The 18,010-nt window shown below is 41.3% G+C and overlaps 1 protein-coding gene across 2 annotated transcripts in view; it reads right to left on the bottom strand.

The window, feature by feature from the left end:
• Positions 1–18,010, bottom strand: part of arhgap11a (Rho GTPase activating protein 11A) — a 43,065-nt gene that overhangs the window by 4,804 nt on the left and 20,251 nt on the right. For both annotated transcript variants that reach the window (XM_078233294.1, XM_078233295.1), the window contains exons 7-11: positions 17,873–17,947; positions 15,712–15,808; positions 12,233–12,330; positions 8,274–8,436; positions 5,741–5,846 (exon numbers count right to left, since the gene is read on the bottom strand). In XM_078233294.1, coding sequence (XP_078089420.1) covers positions 5,741–5,846; positions 8,274–8,436; positions 12,233–12,330; positions 15,712–15,808; positions 17,873–17,947 — 539 coding nt within the window. The remainder of the gene's footprint in view (positions 1–5,740; positions 5,847–8,273; positions 8,437–12,232; positions 12,331–15,711; positions 15,809–17,872; positions 17,948–18,010) is intronic.

The raw sequence follows: 18,010 nt of genomic DNA, 5'->3' as shown, positions 1-18,010 counted from the left end.
CTTTCGGAGCGCAGCTCCTTCGTCAGATGGAGTGGAAATTGTTAGTCAAGGACAGTATTACGGTGGCAGAAAGGACGTTTGATGAGGACTTGTCTACTGAGGTAGTATGGGCTGAGGTTAGAAACAGGAAAGGAGAGGTCACCCTGTTGGGAGTTTTCTATAGGCCTCTGAAAAGTTCCAGAGATGTAGAGGAAAGGATTGCAAAGATGATTCTGGATAGGAGTGAAAGTCATGATGTGGAGATGCCGGCGTTGGACTGGGGTAAACACAGTAAGAATTTTAACAACACCAGGTTAAAGTCCAACAGGTTTATTTGGTAGCAAAAGCCACAACAGGGTAGTTGTTATGGGGGACTTTAACTTTGCAAATATTGACTGGAAAAGCTATAGTTCGAGTACTTTAGAGGGGTCAGTTTTTGTCCAATGTGTGCAGGAGGGTTTCCTGACACAGTATGTAGATAGGCCAACAAGAGGCGAGGCCACATTAGAACACAGAACAGTACAGCACAGAACAGGCCCTTCGGCCCACGATGTTGTGCCGAGCTTTATCTGAAACCAAGATCAAGCTATCCCACTCCCTATCATCCTGGTGTGCTCCATGTGCCTATCCAATAACCGCTTAAATGTTCCTAAAGTGTCTGACTCCACTATCACTGCAGGCAGTCCATTCCACACCCCAACCACTCTCTGCGTAAAGAACCTACCTCTGATATCCTTCCTGTATCTCCCACCATGAACCCTAGTTATGCCCCCTTGTAATAGCTCCATCCACCCAAGGAAATAGTCTTTGAACGTTCACTCTATCCATCCCCTTCATCATTTTATAAACCTCTATTAAGTCTCCCCTCAGCCTCCTCTGCTCCAGAGAGAACAGCCCTAGCTCCCTCAACCTTTCCTCATAGGACCTACCCTCCAAACCAGGCAGCATCCTGGTAAATCTCCTCTGCACTCTTTCCAGCGCTTCCACATCCTTCTTATAGTGAGGTGACCAGAACTGCACACAATATTCCAAATGTGGTCTCACCAAGGTCCTGTACAGTTGCAGCATAACCCCACGGCTCTTAAACTCCAACCCCCTGTTAATAAAAGCTAACACACTATAGGCCTTCTTCACAGCTCTATCCACTTGAGTGGCAACCTTTAGAGATCTGTGGATATGGACCCCAAGATCTCTCTGTTCCTCCACAGTCTTCAGAACCCTACCTTTGACCCTGTAATCCACATTTAAATTAGTCCTACCAAAATGAATCACCTCACATTGGATTTGGTACTGGGTAATGAACCAGACCAGGTGTTAGATTTGGAGGTAGGTGAACACTTTGGTGATAAGTGACCACAATTCGGTTTTGTTTACTTTAGCGATGGAAAGGGATAGGTATATACCGAAGGGCAAGAGTTATAGCTGGGGGAAAGGAAATTATGACGCGATTAGGCGAGATTTAGGATGCATAGGTTGGGGAAGGAAACTGCAGGGGATGGGCACAATTGAAATGTGGAGCTTGTTCAAGGAACAGCTACTGCGTGTCCTTGGTAAGTATGTACCTGTCAGGCGGGGAGGAAGTGGTCGAGCGAGGGAACCGTGGTTTACAAAAGACGTTGAATCTCTTGTGAAGAGGAAGAAGGAGACTTATGTAAAGATGAGGCGTGAAGGCTCAGTTAGGGCGCTTGAGAGTTACAAGTCAGCCAGGAAGGACCTAAAGAGAGAGTTAAGAAGAGCCAGGAGGGGACATGAGAAGTCTTTGGCAGGTAGGATCAAGGAAAACCCTAAAGCTTTCCATAGGTATGTCAGGAATAAAAGAATGACTAGGGTAAGATTAGGGCCAGTCAAGGACAAAGAACAAAACAGCACAGGAACAGGCCCTTCGGCCCTCCAAGCCCATGCCGCTCCCTGGTCCAACTAGACCAATCTTTTGTATCCCTCCATTCCCACTCCGTTCATATGGCTATCTAGATAAGCCTTAAACGTTCCCAGTGTGTCCACCTCCATCACCTTGCCTGGCAGCGCATTCCAGGCCTCCACGACCCTCTGTGTAAAATATGTCCTTCTGATATCTGTGTTAAACCTCCCCCCCTTCACCTTGAACCTATGACCCCTCGTGAACGTCACCACCGACCTGGGGAAAAGCTTCCCACCGTTCACCCTATCTACTGTAGTGGGAAGTTGTGCGTGGAGCCTGAAGAGATAGGAGAGGTGCTAAGTGAATATTTTCCGTCATTATTCATGCAGGAAAAAGACAATGTTGTCGAGAATACCGAGATACAGGCTATTGGACTAGACAGGATTGAGGTTAATAAGGAGGAGGTGTTAGCAATTCTGCAAAGTGTGAAAATAGATAAGTCCCCTGGGTCGGATGGGATATATCCTAGGATTCTCTGGGAGGCTAGGGAGGAGATTGCAGAGCCGTTGGCTTTGATCTTTATGTCGTCATTTTTTGCAGGAATAGTGCCAGAAGACTGAAGGATAGCAAATGTTGTCCCCTTATTCAAGAAGGGGAGTAGAGACAAACCTGGTAATTATAGACCGGTGAGCCTTACTTCTGTTGTGGGCAAAGTTTTGGAAAGGATTATAAGAGATAGGATTTATAATCATCTAGAAAGGAATAATTTGATTAGGGATAGACAACACGGTTTTGTGAAGGGTAGGTCATGCCTCACAAAACTTATTGAGTTCTTTGAGAAGGTGACCAAAGAGGTCGATGAGGGTAAAGCAGTTGATGTGGTGTATATGGATTTCAGTAAAGCGTTTGATAAGGTTCCCCACAGTAAGCTATTGCAGAAGATACGGAGGCATGGGATTGAGGGTGATTTAGCGGTTTGGATCAGAAATTGGCTAGCTGTAAGAAGACAGAGGGTGGTGGTTGATGGGAAATGTTCATCCTGGAGTTCAGTTACTAGTGGTGTACTGCAAGGATCTGTTTTGGGGCCACTGCTGTTTGTCATTTTTATAAATGACCTGGATGAGGACGTAGAAGGATGGGTTAGTAAGTTTGCAGATGACACTAAAGTCAGTGGAGTTGTGAACAGTGCGGAAGGTTGTTGCAGGTTACAGAGGGACATAGATAAGCTGCAGAGCTGGGCTGAGAGGTGGCAAATGGAGTTCAATGCGGAAAAGTACAGAGTACTGGGCTAATGGTAAGATACTTGGTAGTGTGGATGAACAGAGAGATCGCGGTGTGCACGTGCATAGATCCCTGAAAGTTGGCACCCAGGTTGATAGGGTTGTTAAGAAGGCGTATGGAGTGTTAGCTTTTATTGGTAGAGGGATTGAGTTTCGGAGCCAGGAGGTCATGTGCGGCCGCACTTGGAGTATTGCGTATAGTTCTGGTCACCGCATTATAGGAAGGATGTGGAATCATTGGAAAGGGTGCAGAGGAGATTTACCAGGATGTTGCCTGGTATGGTGGGAAGGTCTTATGAGGAAAGGCTGGGGGACTTGAGGTTGTTTTTGTTAGAGAGAAGGTTAAGAGATGACTTCATAGAGGCATACAAGATGATCAAAGGATTAGATACGGTGGATAGTGAGAGCCTTTTTCCTCGGATGGTGATAGCTAGCAAGAGGGGACATAGCTTTAAATTGAAGGGTGATAGATATAGGACAGATGCCAGGAGTAGGTTCTTCACACAGAGAGTAGTAAGGGCGTGGAATGCCCTGCCTGCAGCAGTAGTGGACTCGCCAACATTAAGGGCATTTAAATGGTCATTGGATAAACATATGGATGATATTGGAATAGTGTAGATTAGATGGACTTTAGATTGGTTTCACTGGTCGGCGCAACATCGAGGGCTGAAGGGCCTGTACTGCGCAGTAATGTTCTATGTTCTAAAGCTAAAAGTATATTTTGCAGTAATATTACCAGAGTCAGTCATTATGGAGTCAACTGAACAACAACTTCGGGCATCCACGCAAGCACATTTTAACACCGAAGTCTGGGTGTGGCCAGAGAAACCCCATTCTTCTCTGCATTGTGCACGACAAATTCAGCATTGAAAAAATTAACTTTAAGTATTTTTCCATTTGTTTGCCACCACTGACACACGTTTAGGCAGGTGCATAGAGGAGTAAAATCATTTTTTAGTGGTGTGATAACTGATAATGATCACTGCCAAATAATGTCTCTAGCCCTGAAAATTTAAAAATGTGGAGCCTCATTCCTTCAGAAGTTAGTGATGGAGTTTTCTCTTCCTTTCTGTTAATCTCTGAACCCTCTCAATTCCATCCATCTTTCCCAATCTTTATTTTGCTTTCTGTACATGATTTAAATCAAATTATACTTTCTGGTTTAGACTCCAGTCATCTCAGTGAAGGATTCTTCCAGCTGATTAGTTAAAGAACCTTGGTGTTTCTTGCCCTACTCATTGACAGTGTAAATGTCCTCGAGAAGACTCACTAGATTCGGTGCCAAATTAGAGTAAGGTGCTGCTCAAAACGCCACCAAACATTGTTCACTGACTGCTATGCACAGTAATCATCTTTTTTGCAGCTTACTCAAAATCTGGATGTGTGTGCATAAATCTGATGCTTTGCCACGTCAATCCTTTGTATTTTCTAAAAATTATAGCCTTGTAACCTATAGATCCAGAAATGTGCCGATTTATTTGTCAACATTGGACTTCAGCATTAATAAAAGGAACAAATAAATTGTACTTCAAAAATGTAAGATGCAGGGGCCATTAGCACTTTGATAGCAAGATATTTTCTTTGCATAACAAAAATCTGAAACTTTAAGATGCACCAAAATCTCCATCAACTACATCGTCATTCTAACGAAGTTGCTCGTTTTAAAAAAACAGAAATGCAATTCCGCTGCCCAGTATAATTTATTTTTAAAATCTGCTTTAATATAACAAACACAATTCTAAAATGTTTTCAGTTTGCTCCTAGCTATTAAAATTATGTGCCAATCTCTCCCCCGACCCCCCCACACCACCACCCAATTCCCTTAATATGCAGACAGCACAGTCAGGGAAATTGCATGCATTTATTGTGTTATAAGATATATTTTCCTCAAACTAAAATAAAGGTTTGGCAACAGCATCTCCCTCAGAAATTAAATTCTGGTCTTTTAGTCTTCTAATGCCATAGAAGGAAATGTCATCTGTTTGTATATCAAATACCTATTGGACGTCACCAATAACCTTTAACTTTCCAATCGTGATACTTGCCAGCCTAATTTAATGCAGAATGCTACCAACCAGATCAGAAGTTCCATCTTAACTGAGCAATCTGTTTTCAATCAGGAGCACAGGTCTTAACACTAAAGCAAAGCATTACACCAGGAACATTTGGAAGCAACGGGAACTCAAATTGGACTTTGGCTGGTCACAAACATGTTGAAGATGGGGGCATTAGCAAGGGAAATAACATCAAAAAGTCTCTCCAATATTATCTTAGTATAACAAATAGGCAGATATCATCAGTTTAACATAACAAACCCCTGATTGGCAACAGGCAGCATTGTAAATCTGTTATTTGAAAACTTGGGCTTCTACTTTATGATGGATAGTGAGAAGAACATTTTGGCATCTATCACAGAACAGTCTCCAGTTAGGCTTCTCATTTAATGCAAAACAACATTCAACAATGTGCTTTTTCAACAATATAGCATGTATCTGAGAAAGATATATGTACCCTTATGGTGCATAGAGCATCTGGATTGAACAGACATAGTTTTCCCAATAGGTTACCTCTAATTTTCCTAATACGTTACTTAGTTTAAATGGCTAATACATCAATTACTTACTGGGTCTCTGTTTTTTCCAAGGCTAAACCTTAAGCGCAAGGATTTGCGGACCATTCCTTTTCGATTAAGCTTGGGAGAAAAGCAACTAGTTTTTCCAGACTCCATCCTACAAGAAAAATAAATTCTAAATGTTTATGGAGTTTTGTAAATGTTGGGAAATAATTATTCCAGATTCTTACTGTCAACAGCATTTTTAAAAATTTCCTTGGCAGCTTTCTCTTCACCTTTCCTACACAAAGGCGCTAACCACTTCCCACAGTTGGCACCTTGCTATTTGTTTATGGGAAGCATCCCACCCAAGCTTGACCCTGTGTTTACATCACATGCACAGTTCCAGCAGGATCTGACATATATGGCACATAGGGCTCTGGAATTGAACAGACATGTACTCATAGCAATATGTTACCAACTTTAAATGTTGGCAATCAGAACTGGAAACCCAGGGTGATTTCTCGCTCTCCAATCCAGGGCAACTAGTATAATTGGAATGGTCCCATTACTGACCAGCTGAAATGAGTGGAGATATTTGCTCGGTTAATATGGCTAAAATACTTGCTAAAAATTTCATTCAGAGAAATGCAATTTCTGAATACAACCAATGAGGCAAAACAAAATCATTCAAATACTGACTTGCAACAAATTAACAGATTCACTAAGTGGGTCTATGTTAGCAGAAATGAAAACATTGCCATCTCAAAACGGTCTTCCAATTGTACCAGTGATTATCTAGGAAGGGCTCAAGTGCAGCAGCATCAAAACAAACTTCAACAATTAACAGACTCAAAACAACTTCCAAATTGCAATACAAAACAACAGTAAAAGCATACGCAATTGTTTCTACTATCAAAACATTGGAATATCATTTTAATAATGAAATACTAATAACTGCATGGCATTTTGCCTTAATATTAAAAGTATGTCCTAAGGCAACTCTCAGTTAGACATAAAGAAAACAAACACCAAATGGACAAAAATGAGGTGACCGTAAGCTTGGTTAAAGAAATGTGTTTTGAGGCAGCTTTTTAAAGATGTGACTTAGTCTTACTGGGGACTAGAGTGCCAAAGTAGAGCACAAGAATATGGGAATTAATGTACATAATGAGCAGGTATGTTCAACCGAACTTTGGACAAGTTGAAGAACATGAAGGATGTGGAAAGGGTTCAAAAGGAATAGGAGGTGGGTTTAATGGAAAAGGTGAGCTTGAAAAAAGCAAAGTGAGATACTACAAAAGCATGAGAGCTCGGGGAACGAGTGGTTGAGAAGCTGAGGCCAGGAGGAAGGCAGAGTGGAGGTACCTGTACCAACGGACTCAAACTTAACAGTGAATAGTTCACAAAACTAAATTTACTGCACTGAAGTGTGATACATGATTTTACCACTTGGCTTTCTCACAGGCAACTTATAAATATGAAAACTCGCATGCTGTATGAGTGAATGAATTAGTGAGACAGACTGATGAACACAGAGTCAGTAAATTCGGAGGTGGAGGAGCTTCAAGTGCGCCTTCATTTGCTCCCAATCTGCCTGAATTTACCTTGTTTGCAGGCATCATCAAAAACTCACTTTTATAAATATCAGCAAGATTAGGGAGCAGGAACATATGGCAGTACATGGAGGGAGGCCTGGAAGCAAGGCTGGAGGTTAGGAGAAAGAAAACAGCTGAGCAAACTAGGAAATGTGAACAGTGCGGAATACCTTGAATTGGCTATGGAGATTGGAGCAGACCCAACAATAATTTTAAAACCTAAAAATGCAAAAACTAAAGATTAAAAATTGCCCACTGCAAATGTGGATGTAAGAATTTATAATAGGAAAAGCTGACAGGGAGCCCACACAGACTAAAATTTAAAATATTAACAGATATAGATAGAAACAGTGTTGTCAATAGACTTGATTTAAGGTATAGAAAAGTGTCACTTTAGCATTTTAACGTTGTGCAATTATATTTCTTATGCAAAGTATCACCTGAAATTGTTCCTCATTTTGCTCCAGCTAAGTGAAGAAGATAATCTATTATTGTGCTGCTTCCGATGGTTTTTTTATGGTTTAAGTGGACACTCAGAGAGCAGTGGGCACAAAGTCCACAATCTTAAATTAGTGGACAAAAAAAATCAGGATTGCAGGTTCACAATTTCTCAAGCAGCGCTTTCAGCATGTGTAATGAGTGAATAATTGTGCATTGTGGTAATCATATACCTACTATTATGGCTTACTAAATTTTTTTTGTGACACTAATTGTGTGTACATATCTACTGACTGCAAAAGCATAAACCCAACAGAAAGCTACAGAATTTTTGTTGCTGTTATTTACCCTGCAATTTTAAATCTGTCTTATTGATACATGTGCTTTGGGGGTAAACCAGTTACGCAATGATCTGATTTTATTAGTAAACTAAATTACAAAAATTGAAAAATAAAAATCACATTGGTGGGTTACTCATTCTTGAAATCAAATATATACAAAAAGGTATAAACAGATTTACTAACCATCAGGTATAATAACTTAATTTAATAGTGTATTTGATGAAGTACCTCTCTACTCCTTTGTTTTCTAGTCTTTTACTTTTCCGTCGATTAGCTGATGCAGTTGACTGAAACGTAACACTTGCAGCAGAGAAGGTCAGAGGGCCCTGCAATGACTCCAGTGATACTTGAGGACTACCTTCACCAAAAGTACATTGTGCCTGGTAATAAACTAAGAAAAAAAGAAAAGTCATCACAAATCCATTCTAACTAAATCTATAATCTCTTTAAAGTTTTATTAACCCCACTCTAGCCAAATGATTTGGCATTTCAAGTTCACAAGGTTAAAAGCAGCACCTCAAGTAGACACAACTAAAACAAAAGCTTACAGAATACTGGGTATCATGACGATAGATACAGAATATAACACTGGCATGCAACAATGGGTGGAATTCTCCCATCTGTGCTCTGAGGCAGAGCGGGAACGTGGAGTGTTTCCCACTGTGGAGGCTGGCGGTAAACTGTTCTGGACCTGACCTCAATCAGTTTGCATCCGGGTGCTCTATCATAGCGGACATCAGCGGAAGATCCTGTGGGAAATTTACACCAGCATGAAACTGAATTTTGGGCCTCCCGTCATTGAACCCGCCAGGCTTGGCAGAATTCCTCCTAGTAAATCTATGCCACACCCTACAATTTCACAATTCACCCATTACCTCCAGTCAGAGATTACAAAGTTAAATGCATCTATAAACTATACACTGGTCTAATATTGCATTATCCACATATTTCTGCTTATACAAAATCAACTTTAATTTTCAATCGTATTACCACTATTTTCCCACAACTTCTCACATTCACCACCTTTTGGCAGTGCAGAAGGAGATGAAACTTGCAGGTGCTCACCTATGTAACTTTTAAATTCATGGTCCAACAGGTGTGGGACAGTTTATTATTCCCCATTTTCAGGTTGCGAGGAGAGGGTGTGGTCAAAATGCATTAAGTACATATTCTAAAGCAATAGGCAGTTTCTTCACTGCGTGGTAATTTTCCACATATATTAAGCACAACATTATTACAGATGTGGCACAAACTCGTAAGGTTTACTTTGAATGTAAAGTGCTCCTATTCTGCTTTCCCTTTTTTTCATAAAAGATCTAGGTTACGTTTTTAAACATAAAAAAAGGCTTTCTCTCTTTTGTACAATTTCTGGATGATTTGCAAAAAAAAACATTTTCTTCATTACAAGTAATTCAGGACAAGTAATGTGAGTCCACATCATCACATCGGAATCCTATTTATCAATTTGAGAGATTCTGGAACTGTACAGTAGTTCCTTTGCAGATCATCACATTGGCTTAGTGGTTTTTTAAAAAAAAAGCCTTGGTCTGAGAAGTCTTTCACCAAGTTTGGGAGCGCAACAGAACATAGCCATTTTTGTCTTTCTCTGCAGTTACCTCCTGCTGCTGTCGAGCACATCCAGATGGGTTTGGTGGCAGGTCCTTTCTGGGAACCTGCTAAGATTTATTATTCGTTCAAAGCGTGGGAAAGAAGAGTTACTGTCTTTATTTTTGATGAGGTTGGCATTATTAGTTGCTTTCTTCATCTAAGTTATCTTTTGCCAGAGAAAGGTTTCTGTATTGGCAAGCTGATATAGTGGGTCTTTGGGAGAGTGGAAATTTCCCCCAACTTTGAATGAACAATGTCTGCGTAGCTGAAATCAGTCTTGAACAGGCGAGGCACGTGAAACTTCATCACAGACTTTTCTCAAAAAAGACCAAACTTTAAATCTTTGCAGTTCTAAAATTTCTGCAGTCCTTGGGACGCAAGGTGAAAAATTTTGAGTAGCAGTAACATAAATTATATGGAGTGAATGCAAGAGAAACTTGTGGTCTGTGATTGGAAAGGAGAAAGAATAGGAAAATTGATATCAAACCAGAAAATGCTGAAAATTCTCAGCAGGACGGAGAACTTCTTTGGGGATAGACCAGTTCTGATGAAAGGTCACAAAAGTTAACTTGCTTCTCTCCCCACAGTTGCTGCCTGACTTGTTAAGTACAAAGAACAAAGAAAATTACAGCACAGGAACAGGCCCTTCGGCCCTCCAAGCCTGCACCGACCATGCTGCCTGACTGAACTAAAACCCCCTACCCTTCCGGGGACCATATCCATCTATTCCCATCCGATTCATGTATTTGTCGAGACGCCCCTTAAAAGTCACTACCGTATCCGCTTCCACTACCTCCGGCGGCAACGGGTTCCAGGCACCCATACTCTCGGTGTAAAAAATCTGCCTTGCACAACTCCTTTAAACCTTGCCCCTCGCACCTTAAACCTGTGCCCCCGAGTAATTGACTCTTCCACCCTGGGAAAAAGCTTCTGACTATCCACTCTGTCCATGCCTCTCATAATCTTGTAGACTTCTATCAGGTCACCCCTCAACCTCCATCGTTCCAGTGAGAACAAACTAAGTTTCTCCAACCTCTCCTCATAGCTAATGCCCTCCATACCAGGCAACATCCTGGTAAATCTTTTCTGTACCCTCTCCAAAGCGTCCACATCCTTCTGGTAGTGTGGCGACCAGAATTGAACACTATATTCCAAATGCGGCCTAACTAAGGTTCTATAAAGCTGCAACACGACTTGCCAATTTTTATACTCAATGCCCCGGCCGACGAAGGCAAGCATGCCGTATGCCTTCTTGACTACCTTCTCCACCCGCATTGCCACTTTCAGTGACCTGTGTACCTGTACACCCAGATCCCTTTGCCTATCAATACTCTTAAGGGTTCTGCCATTTACTGTATATTTCCTATCTGTATTAGACCTTCCAAAATGCATTACCTCACATTTGTCCACATTAAACTCCATCTGCCATCTCTCTGCCCAAGTCTCCAACCAATCTATATCCTGCTGTATCCCCTGATGGTCCTCATTGTCATCCACAAATCCACCAACCTTTGTGTCGTTCGCAAACTTACTAATCAAACCAGTTACATCTTCCTCCAAATCATTTATATATATTACAAACAGCAACGGTCCCAGCACTGATTCCTGAGGAATGCCACTTGTCACAGCCCTCCATTCAGAAACGCACCCTTCCACTGCTACCCTCTGTCTTCTTTGACTGAGCCAGTTTTGTGTCCATCTTGCCAGCTCACCTCTGATCCCAAGCGACTTCACCTTCTGCACCAGTCTGCCATGAGGGACCTTGTCAAAGGCCTTACTGAAGTCCACGCAGACAACATCCACGGCCCTATCCTCATCAATCATCTTTGTCACTTCCTCAAAAAACTCGATCAAGTTCATAAGACATGACCTCCCCTTCACAAAACCATGTTGCCTCTCACTAATACGTCTACTTATTTCCAAGTGGAAATAAATCCTGTCTCGAAGAATCCTCTCCAATAATTTCTCTACCACTGATGTAAGGCTCACCGGCCTGTATTCCAGCATTTTCTGTTTTTATTCCAAATTTCCAAGATATGTAGTCTTTTCTAATAGTTTGTCTCAAATTGAGACCATAATGCAACAAAGTTTAATTAGACCAGTAAAAACAGTTTTTAAAGTAATTTCCCCAAATGGTGTCAGGGTCATGACTATTTGTACGTGGAAACTGAACAAATCAGGTAGAACAACTTGCTTTTATATAGTGTCTTTAACATAACAAAACGCCTCTTCATAGGAACAGTATCTGATATCAAGCCTTGTAAGAACATGTTAGGGCGAAAACTTGGTCAGAGCACTTTAAAGGAGAGAGATAGGTTTAGGAAGGGAAATACAGAGTTTAGAGTTAAGGCAGCTTAAGGCATGGGCTCAACGAGAGGCAAATGGTACATGTCCAAGATGCCAGAATTGAGTGTTATAATATTCCCTATAAATGAGAGGTTTGAAAACCACACACTGCTTTACATACTGTACTTTTAGCCCCTACATTTTCTCTTTCTTTAAGAAAAGGAAGGGTCTACACTAGGTGCTAAGTGCAGAATGACATTTTCCATAGAAGGAGTTGAAGGTTCTACTCATACCATCATCCTTCTTGACCCCATCTGATGATGGTGTGCAGTTCTGGCTGAGAAAACCACTAGGTAATAGTTCCAACGCGATGTTGTGTCTGAGTGATCGCCTGTGAATAAGAATGCATTTTTCAATTTATGTTCAACAGGTCTCAGATTCCAAAGAGCAAAACAAAACACTCCAGAGACCTTAACTGGAGACCAACAAATAATAACACTGTCAGTATGCAATGTTACTTGTAAAATTGTTTTCCATATTGTATATACATGATGTACGTAGTCTTTCATTAAGCTCCAACTCTCAGGAGTTCAGGAAACTCATATTTTATTTGGAAGGAGGACTCAAATGTGCAGAACTCTGTAATGAAGTTACCAACTTGGTGCAAGCAGTCAATATTTAATCGCTGTAATTCAATAGCGTACTTTCCTGTTGCAGCATATGGTTTTACTTGATAGATTTCAACAACATTTTGAAACGGTTAATCAAGTGTGTTGCATTTAAATACTTTTCTCTCAAAATTCACAAGATTTTTCCATAACATATTAATAACACACATTTCAAAGAAACAAAACTACCCTTCCCCAACCAAAGAAAGAATTTCATTTGGATAGCAACTTCTCGTATCATAAGGATATCCAAACCCATTTACAGCCAATGAGTTACTTATAGACTGAAGTTCTGCCATGGTTGCAAAAAAAGTTAAGAAAGCGACAAAAGTCTCTAATTCTATCATTTCAAGAATGCTTATTTCAGATCAAGTCCTAGTAACCTATCTAATTCGGCTTCAAATTGAGCAGATTCTGAAATAAGAAAAAAAATCCCTTGTACTTTTTTTCGGATAGCAAAATGTGGCTCCCATTTTAACCAAACAGTAGGCTGATGTCAAATAAATGCTTATTGATCAAAGCACAGAAATGAACTGTTACAAACTACTTCACTAGTCTTTCTATAGAATTCCAATTGGAGCCACAACATATTTACAATGCTGAACATTTGTGTTACATCTGTGGAGGGGCATTTTCCCAGCCCGCTGCACAGCTCCAGCAGCACAGCAGGCCGGGAGACAGCAGCGGAGGCCGTTTAGCGGGTGCCATGGCCTCCGCAAGTCTCCAGGGCTGGATTTCCGGCGTTGTCAGCTGGAAATTGGCAGAGAGCTGATTTAAATGTTATAATGAGCATTTTAATCTCATTAGTCGGCCCAGGACTGAAGTTTCTGGGCCCGCTAATGAGTTTAAAATGTTCACTATAATATAATAATAAAATATCATAGTATGGAGACTCCCCAGAGGGTTAGAGGTGTGGAAGAGGGGGGTGCCCCCTGGGCATTACCAGCCTGGCAGTGTGAGCCTAGCCCCCAGCACTGTCCAAAAGTCGAGGGGAGCCGGGGCTAGCCCGGAGTGGTTAGTGATCCGGGGGGGGGGGGGGGGGGGTTTTGAGGGGCGCTGCAACCAAGCAATGCAGTGTTGCTGTGCTGGCCAGCGATTGAGCTGGCCAGCGATTGGGAGGCTGTCAGTGCGGGCCACTGCGCATGTGCCGATCTCTGCTCTGACAGATCAGCACATACGCAGTGGCCCACTCAGCGCTATGCTGTCAGCCACTTGGACAGGAATAGTGCCCGCCCACAGATTTTCAGAGTGAATCAAGCTAGGGCACTCTACAGTGCACAGAGCGTGGGAGATTAATTTTGAAAATGCTGCTGAAATAACCAGCGGGAGTTACTCCAGCTTTTATGCAAATTCAACATTTAGAATTTATTTGGAAGAATCCCCGGCCTGCTTTAGTTCCATTTCATCCATTTTTGTTCAAACTGAATTGCTGCATGATTAAATAGACCAGGAAGTCAATATAAATTCATATCCAAGCTTTCTTAGCAAATATATTATACATTTGCTCAAACTCTGCGCTGCAACATTTGCTGCTGTACTTCTAATTGACTGAACTTCTGTTAATATGACTACCAGACTTCAGCTCTTACCACCTTTCAAAGTGCACGAAATTAAACCAATTACTTTCTAAACAATTCTACTGGGTATATAAAAGCAAATTACTGCGGATGCTGGAATCTGAAACAAAAAAGAGAAAATGCTGGAAAATCTCAGCAGGTCTGGCAGCATCTGTAAGGAGAGGAAAGAGCTGACGTTTCGAGTCCAGATGTCCCTTTGTCAAAGCGGTCGTCTGGACTCGAAACGTCAGCTCTTTTCTCTCCTTACAGATGCTGCCAGACCTGCTGAGATTTTCCAGCACTTTCTCTTTTGACTACTGGGTATATAGTTCAGCAACAAATGGCACTGTCTAATAATACTTGGGGTCTATGCGTTAATTCTATGCATGGAATTGAAGTGCATATTCAGATTTAGCAAGTGCCATTGTTAACAGCACAAGCTTCTCAGCTGAACTCTGCACCGATGAAAGTTTAGATAAATAGGAACACAAATTTGATCGGAAATCAAAATGAATTAGGGTAACCTGAGACAACAAGAGCCACATTTTTGGCATTTGAATTTTCAACATCTAGTATCTGAACTCAAATTAGTTAATACTTCACATTTTTGAAACAACATGATATTATGTGAATGTTTCTAAATGACACAAACAAAGCAGTCATTCACATAGTTTATGTATTTTAAACAAGAAACTGTTAGTTTGAATCACTTCCAAACATTAATTTTTATAGAATGAAAATACTTTGGCTGGGATTTTGTGCCCCCGTTTGCCATGGGCATGAACGGGACAGGGTTGCAAAATGTCACGAGTGGTCCAAAATGAGAATTTCACCAGCGAGATCTTGCAACATGATTGTCACTGCACCCCCCCCCCCCCCCTCTTAATGTGGTTCACGTCCAGGAAGGTCAGGAACTCATTTAAATATATTTCAATATCATTAGAAGGTGGCATCACATCGGTAATACATTACAGCAGATCTGGAGAACATGAACCAGGCGAAGGGAATCTACCTGGGCCACAGAGGTAAGAACAGCTCCTGGGGGAGGTGGGGGCGGGGGGGGGGGGGGGAGGGGGAAGAGAAGAAGGATTAGGGAGCAGTGCTGGGGTACTGCCAGGGGCAGTGTCGAGAGAGCTGGGGTGAGAGGCTTTCTCTGGGGATGTCCGAGAGGGTTCCCCTTTGTGCGTGGGGAGATTCCCTGTGTGTGTGGGGGCTGGTGCCACTGTGTGCTTGAAGGGGGTCCCCGTGTGCATGGCAGAGGGGTGGGGGGGGGTTCTTATTTTTAGCAATGTTGGATTGTTGCCCTTTAAAAAGGGCACCCTGATCCCTGGAAAGCCGACGTTGCCAATGGGGTGAGAGCCGCCTCCAGCAATTTGTCACCCCAAAGTGCTGAAAAATATGATGCAGGAAAAGCCGGTAGTGTCGCTGGGGGGGCTGCACACTGCTTTCCTTGCCTGAGCCAACATTTTGGGAAAAAAAGAAAATTCCATCCCTAGACAAAAACCTCCTCAGCCAAGGTCAGCAAGTATAGGCAACAGAAAAACGTACCGTTTTTTGTTTGAAAACCCAAGGCTTTGTGAAGAATCTGCTATTATTTTCCGCTTCCATGTTGGAGTCATGATTATCGGAGTTCCTGAAGATGTTCCTAAGAAAAAGGTAATGGCTGCTTATTTGATAATCACAAACTTGAAGTGCTTAAAATATCTCTAAAGCTTTGCCGTTGTATTCCATCTCTTTTCTTAAATCATAAGCTGCACAAAGGAAAAGTGGGATGATGTGATATTCCATACATTTAAAAGTTATGGAAAATCATGTAGGGAATATATTATCCAAAGTACATACCCACTTTAAAATGAAAAGTATTCATTAAAATATCTGGTCAAACTTGTCTTAAATGGAAACATAAGAAGTTAGGTGTCCCTCAATTCCAGGACATTTTGATGGGAAGGCATCCAAGAAAGCTCCATTTAATATAACAATCATATAACAAATTCTGTCCAATCATGGTCCCCACATGAGGGACAAAAAAGATTTAAGCTGGCAAGACAGGACATTGCATCGCATGTTGGGCTCAATCAAACTAGATCCAAGCTGACAGGATGAGGCATTGCGCCCCCTCCTGGGCCTGATCTAACGCCTCACCTTAGCCAAAAGGCCGAGGTGGCTTAAAAAAACTGCATCAGGTAAAGCCTCGGTTTAACCTCATTGGCTGCCCTGATCCTTTACTCTATCCTCGCAGGCATCAGCACACCCCAAGTGCATGATCGTGGTTTCACCCCCACCAGGTAATACAGGAGCCTACAACTTTGACTTTGCCCAGCCTTCACTGTGCAATGCAGCTGTCCGAGGAGGCCACGCATCATCTATTTCACAAGTTTCCCCAGCTGTGAGGACACTGCCAAATCTAATTGGTTTCCATCCTACTCGCAGTTAAAAATTGGGAAGAGGAGGGACAAGTATACTGAATGAAATATTATCCACCCAGCCCTTCCTTCACATTTAATATTGCAGGTACACCATCTTTAATACTTTTGAGTTTTATTATAGATATATTCTTTCAGACACAGATCTTGCCGATAATCTCAGCTTGTATTCCCTTGAAACCAGAATGTGCCTTTAGCTGCAATGTTCATGCAAATTTGAAGAGACCGGTGTCAAATACAGAAGTATCATCGCTGTACTTTGCCTCACTGGATACAATATTGCTACTACATGATGTGTTTAACTTTAGTACAGATGAGTATAAATATCATCAGACAATGGCTTACACTATAAACCACAAGACAGGTTTTTGAACATTGAAGTGATAGAACGGCAATAATCAGTATAAACAATACATTCACAGTACTACACTATTCACCTCAAAATGTCAATTCTTGACATCAAAACAACTCTTGGAATATAGCTTTCTGCTTCTGTTGGCTGCACACCCAACTACCTTAAATTCACTGTTGTAAACATGATCCAAGATTTGTCTTCAAATTCCTTTGATAGCAGTCCATGTTAAAAAAACAATATTTTTTATGATTACATTTAGGCAGTCAGCCATTCTCAAACTTCCAGGCAATGAGGATGTTTGCTCATGATTGTAAGATATCCATAGGACACTGCTGGAAATGAAGGCACTAATATAAGTACCAAATAACATTTTGTTCTATGGGAACAATCTCCCTAATAGTGTATTTGGTATGCCCTCTCAGATAGATGTAAAAGATTCCACAACATTATTTGAAAAAAATCAGGGTTATTCTCACAATGTCTGTACTAATATTTACGCCTAAATCTATACACAAGTTTTTCTGTCGTTTACATGACAATATATGTATTCTTTGTTTGAACTGAAAAATTAAATAAACATTCATGCATTTTCCTACTTGTCTTCCAAAAAGTGCAATGGGATTTTTCATGCTCACCTTTACTTTAAGAGCAGGCTATTCTAACAACGTTAGAACAAAATCTAGCAACCAATTTCAATAATTAAGATCACCAAATATCGATTCTTGATTTTAGTGCACCCATTTGGTGTATGGAATGGAGTGTAGAGGACATGGGGGAAACTTGTGGGAGATTTATGATCCTAGGCTTGGTTAGAACAGGTTATTAATTTACAAGTTTGCCTGCAAACAAAAATGCTGTTACGATATTTCCAAACATTTGCTCCTTTTTTGTATAAATAATGTGAACAGTGTACATTTCTTGTTCTACATACCAGATGTGTCAGGTTGAGGAGTAGCAGAAGGTGTTCGATTTGCTTTAAGTTTACTTAGTGCTCCACTAACTATATCTGAAATGCAAGAGACAAAATAATGTTAATAGCCATATCAATCTTTCAACAATATTTGGCGGC

Source organism: Mustelus asterias, chromosome 18 (assembly GCF_964213995.1).
Source record: "Mustelus asterias chromosome 18, sMusAst1.hap1.1, whole genome shotgun sequence".
Classification (NCBI taxonomy): Eukaryota; Metazoa; Chordata; class Chondrichthyes; order Carcharhiniformes; family Triakidae; genus Mustelus; species Mustelus asterias.
The sequence above is the reverse complement of the archived record's forward strand: the minus strand, read 5'-3'. Positions and strand labels throughout refer to the sequence as shown.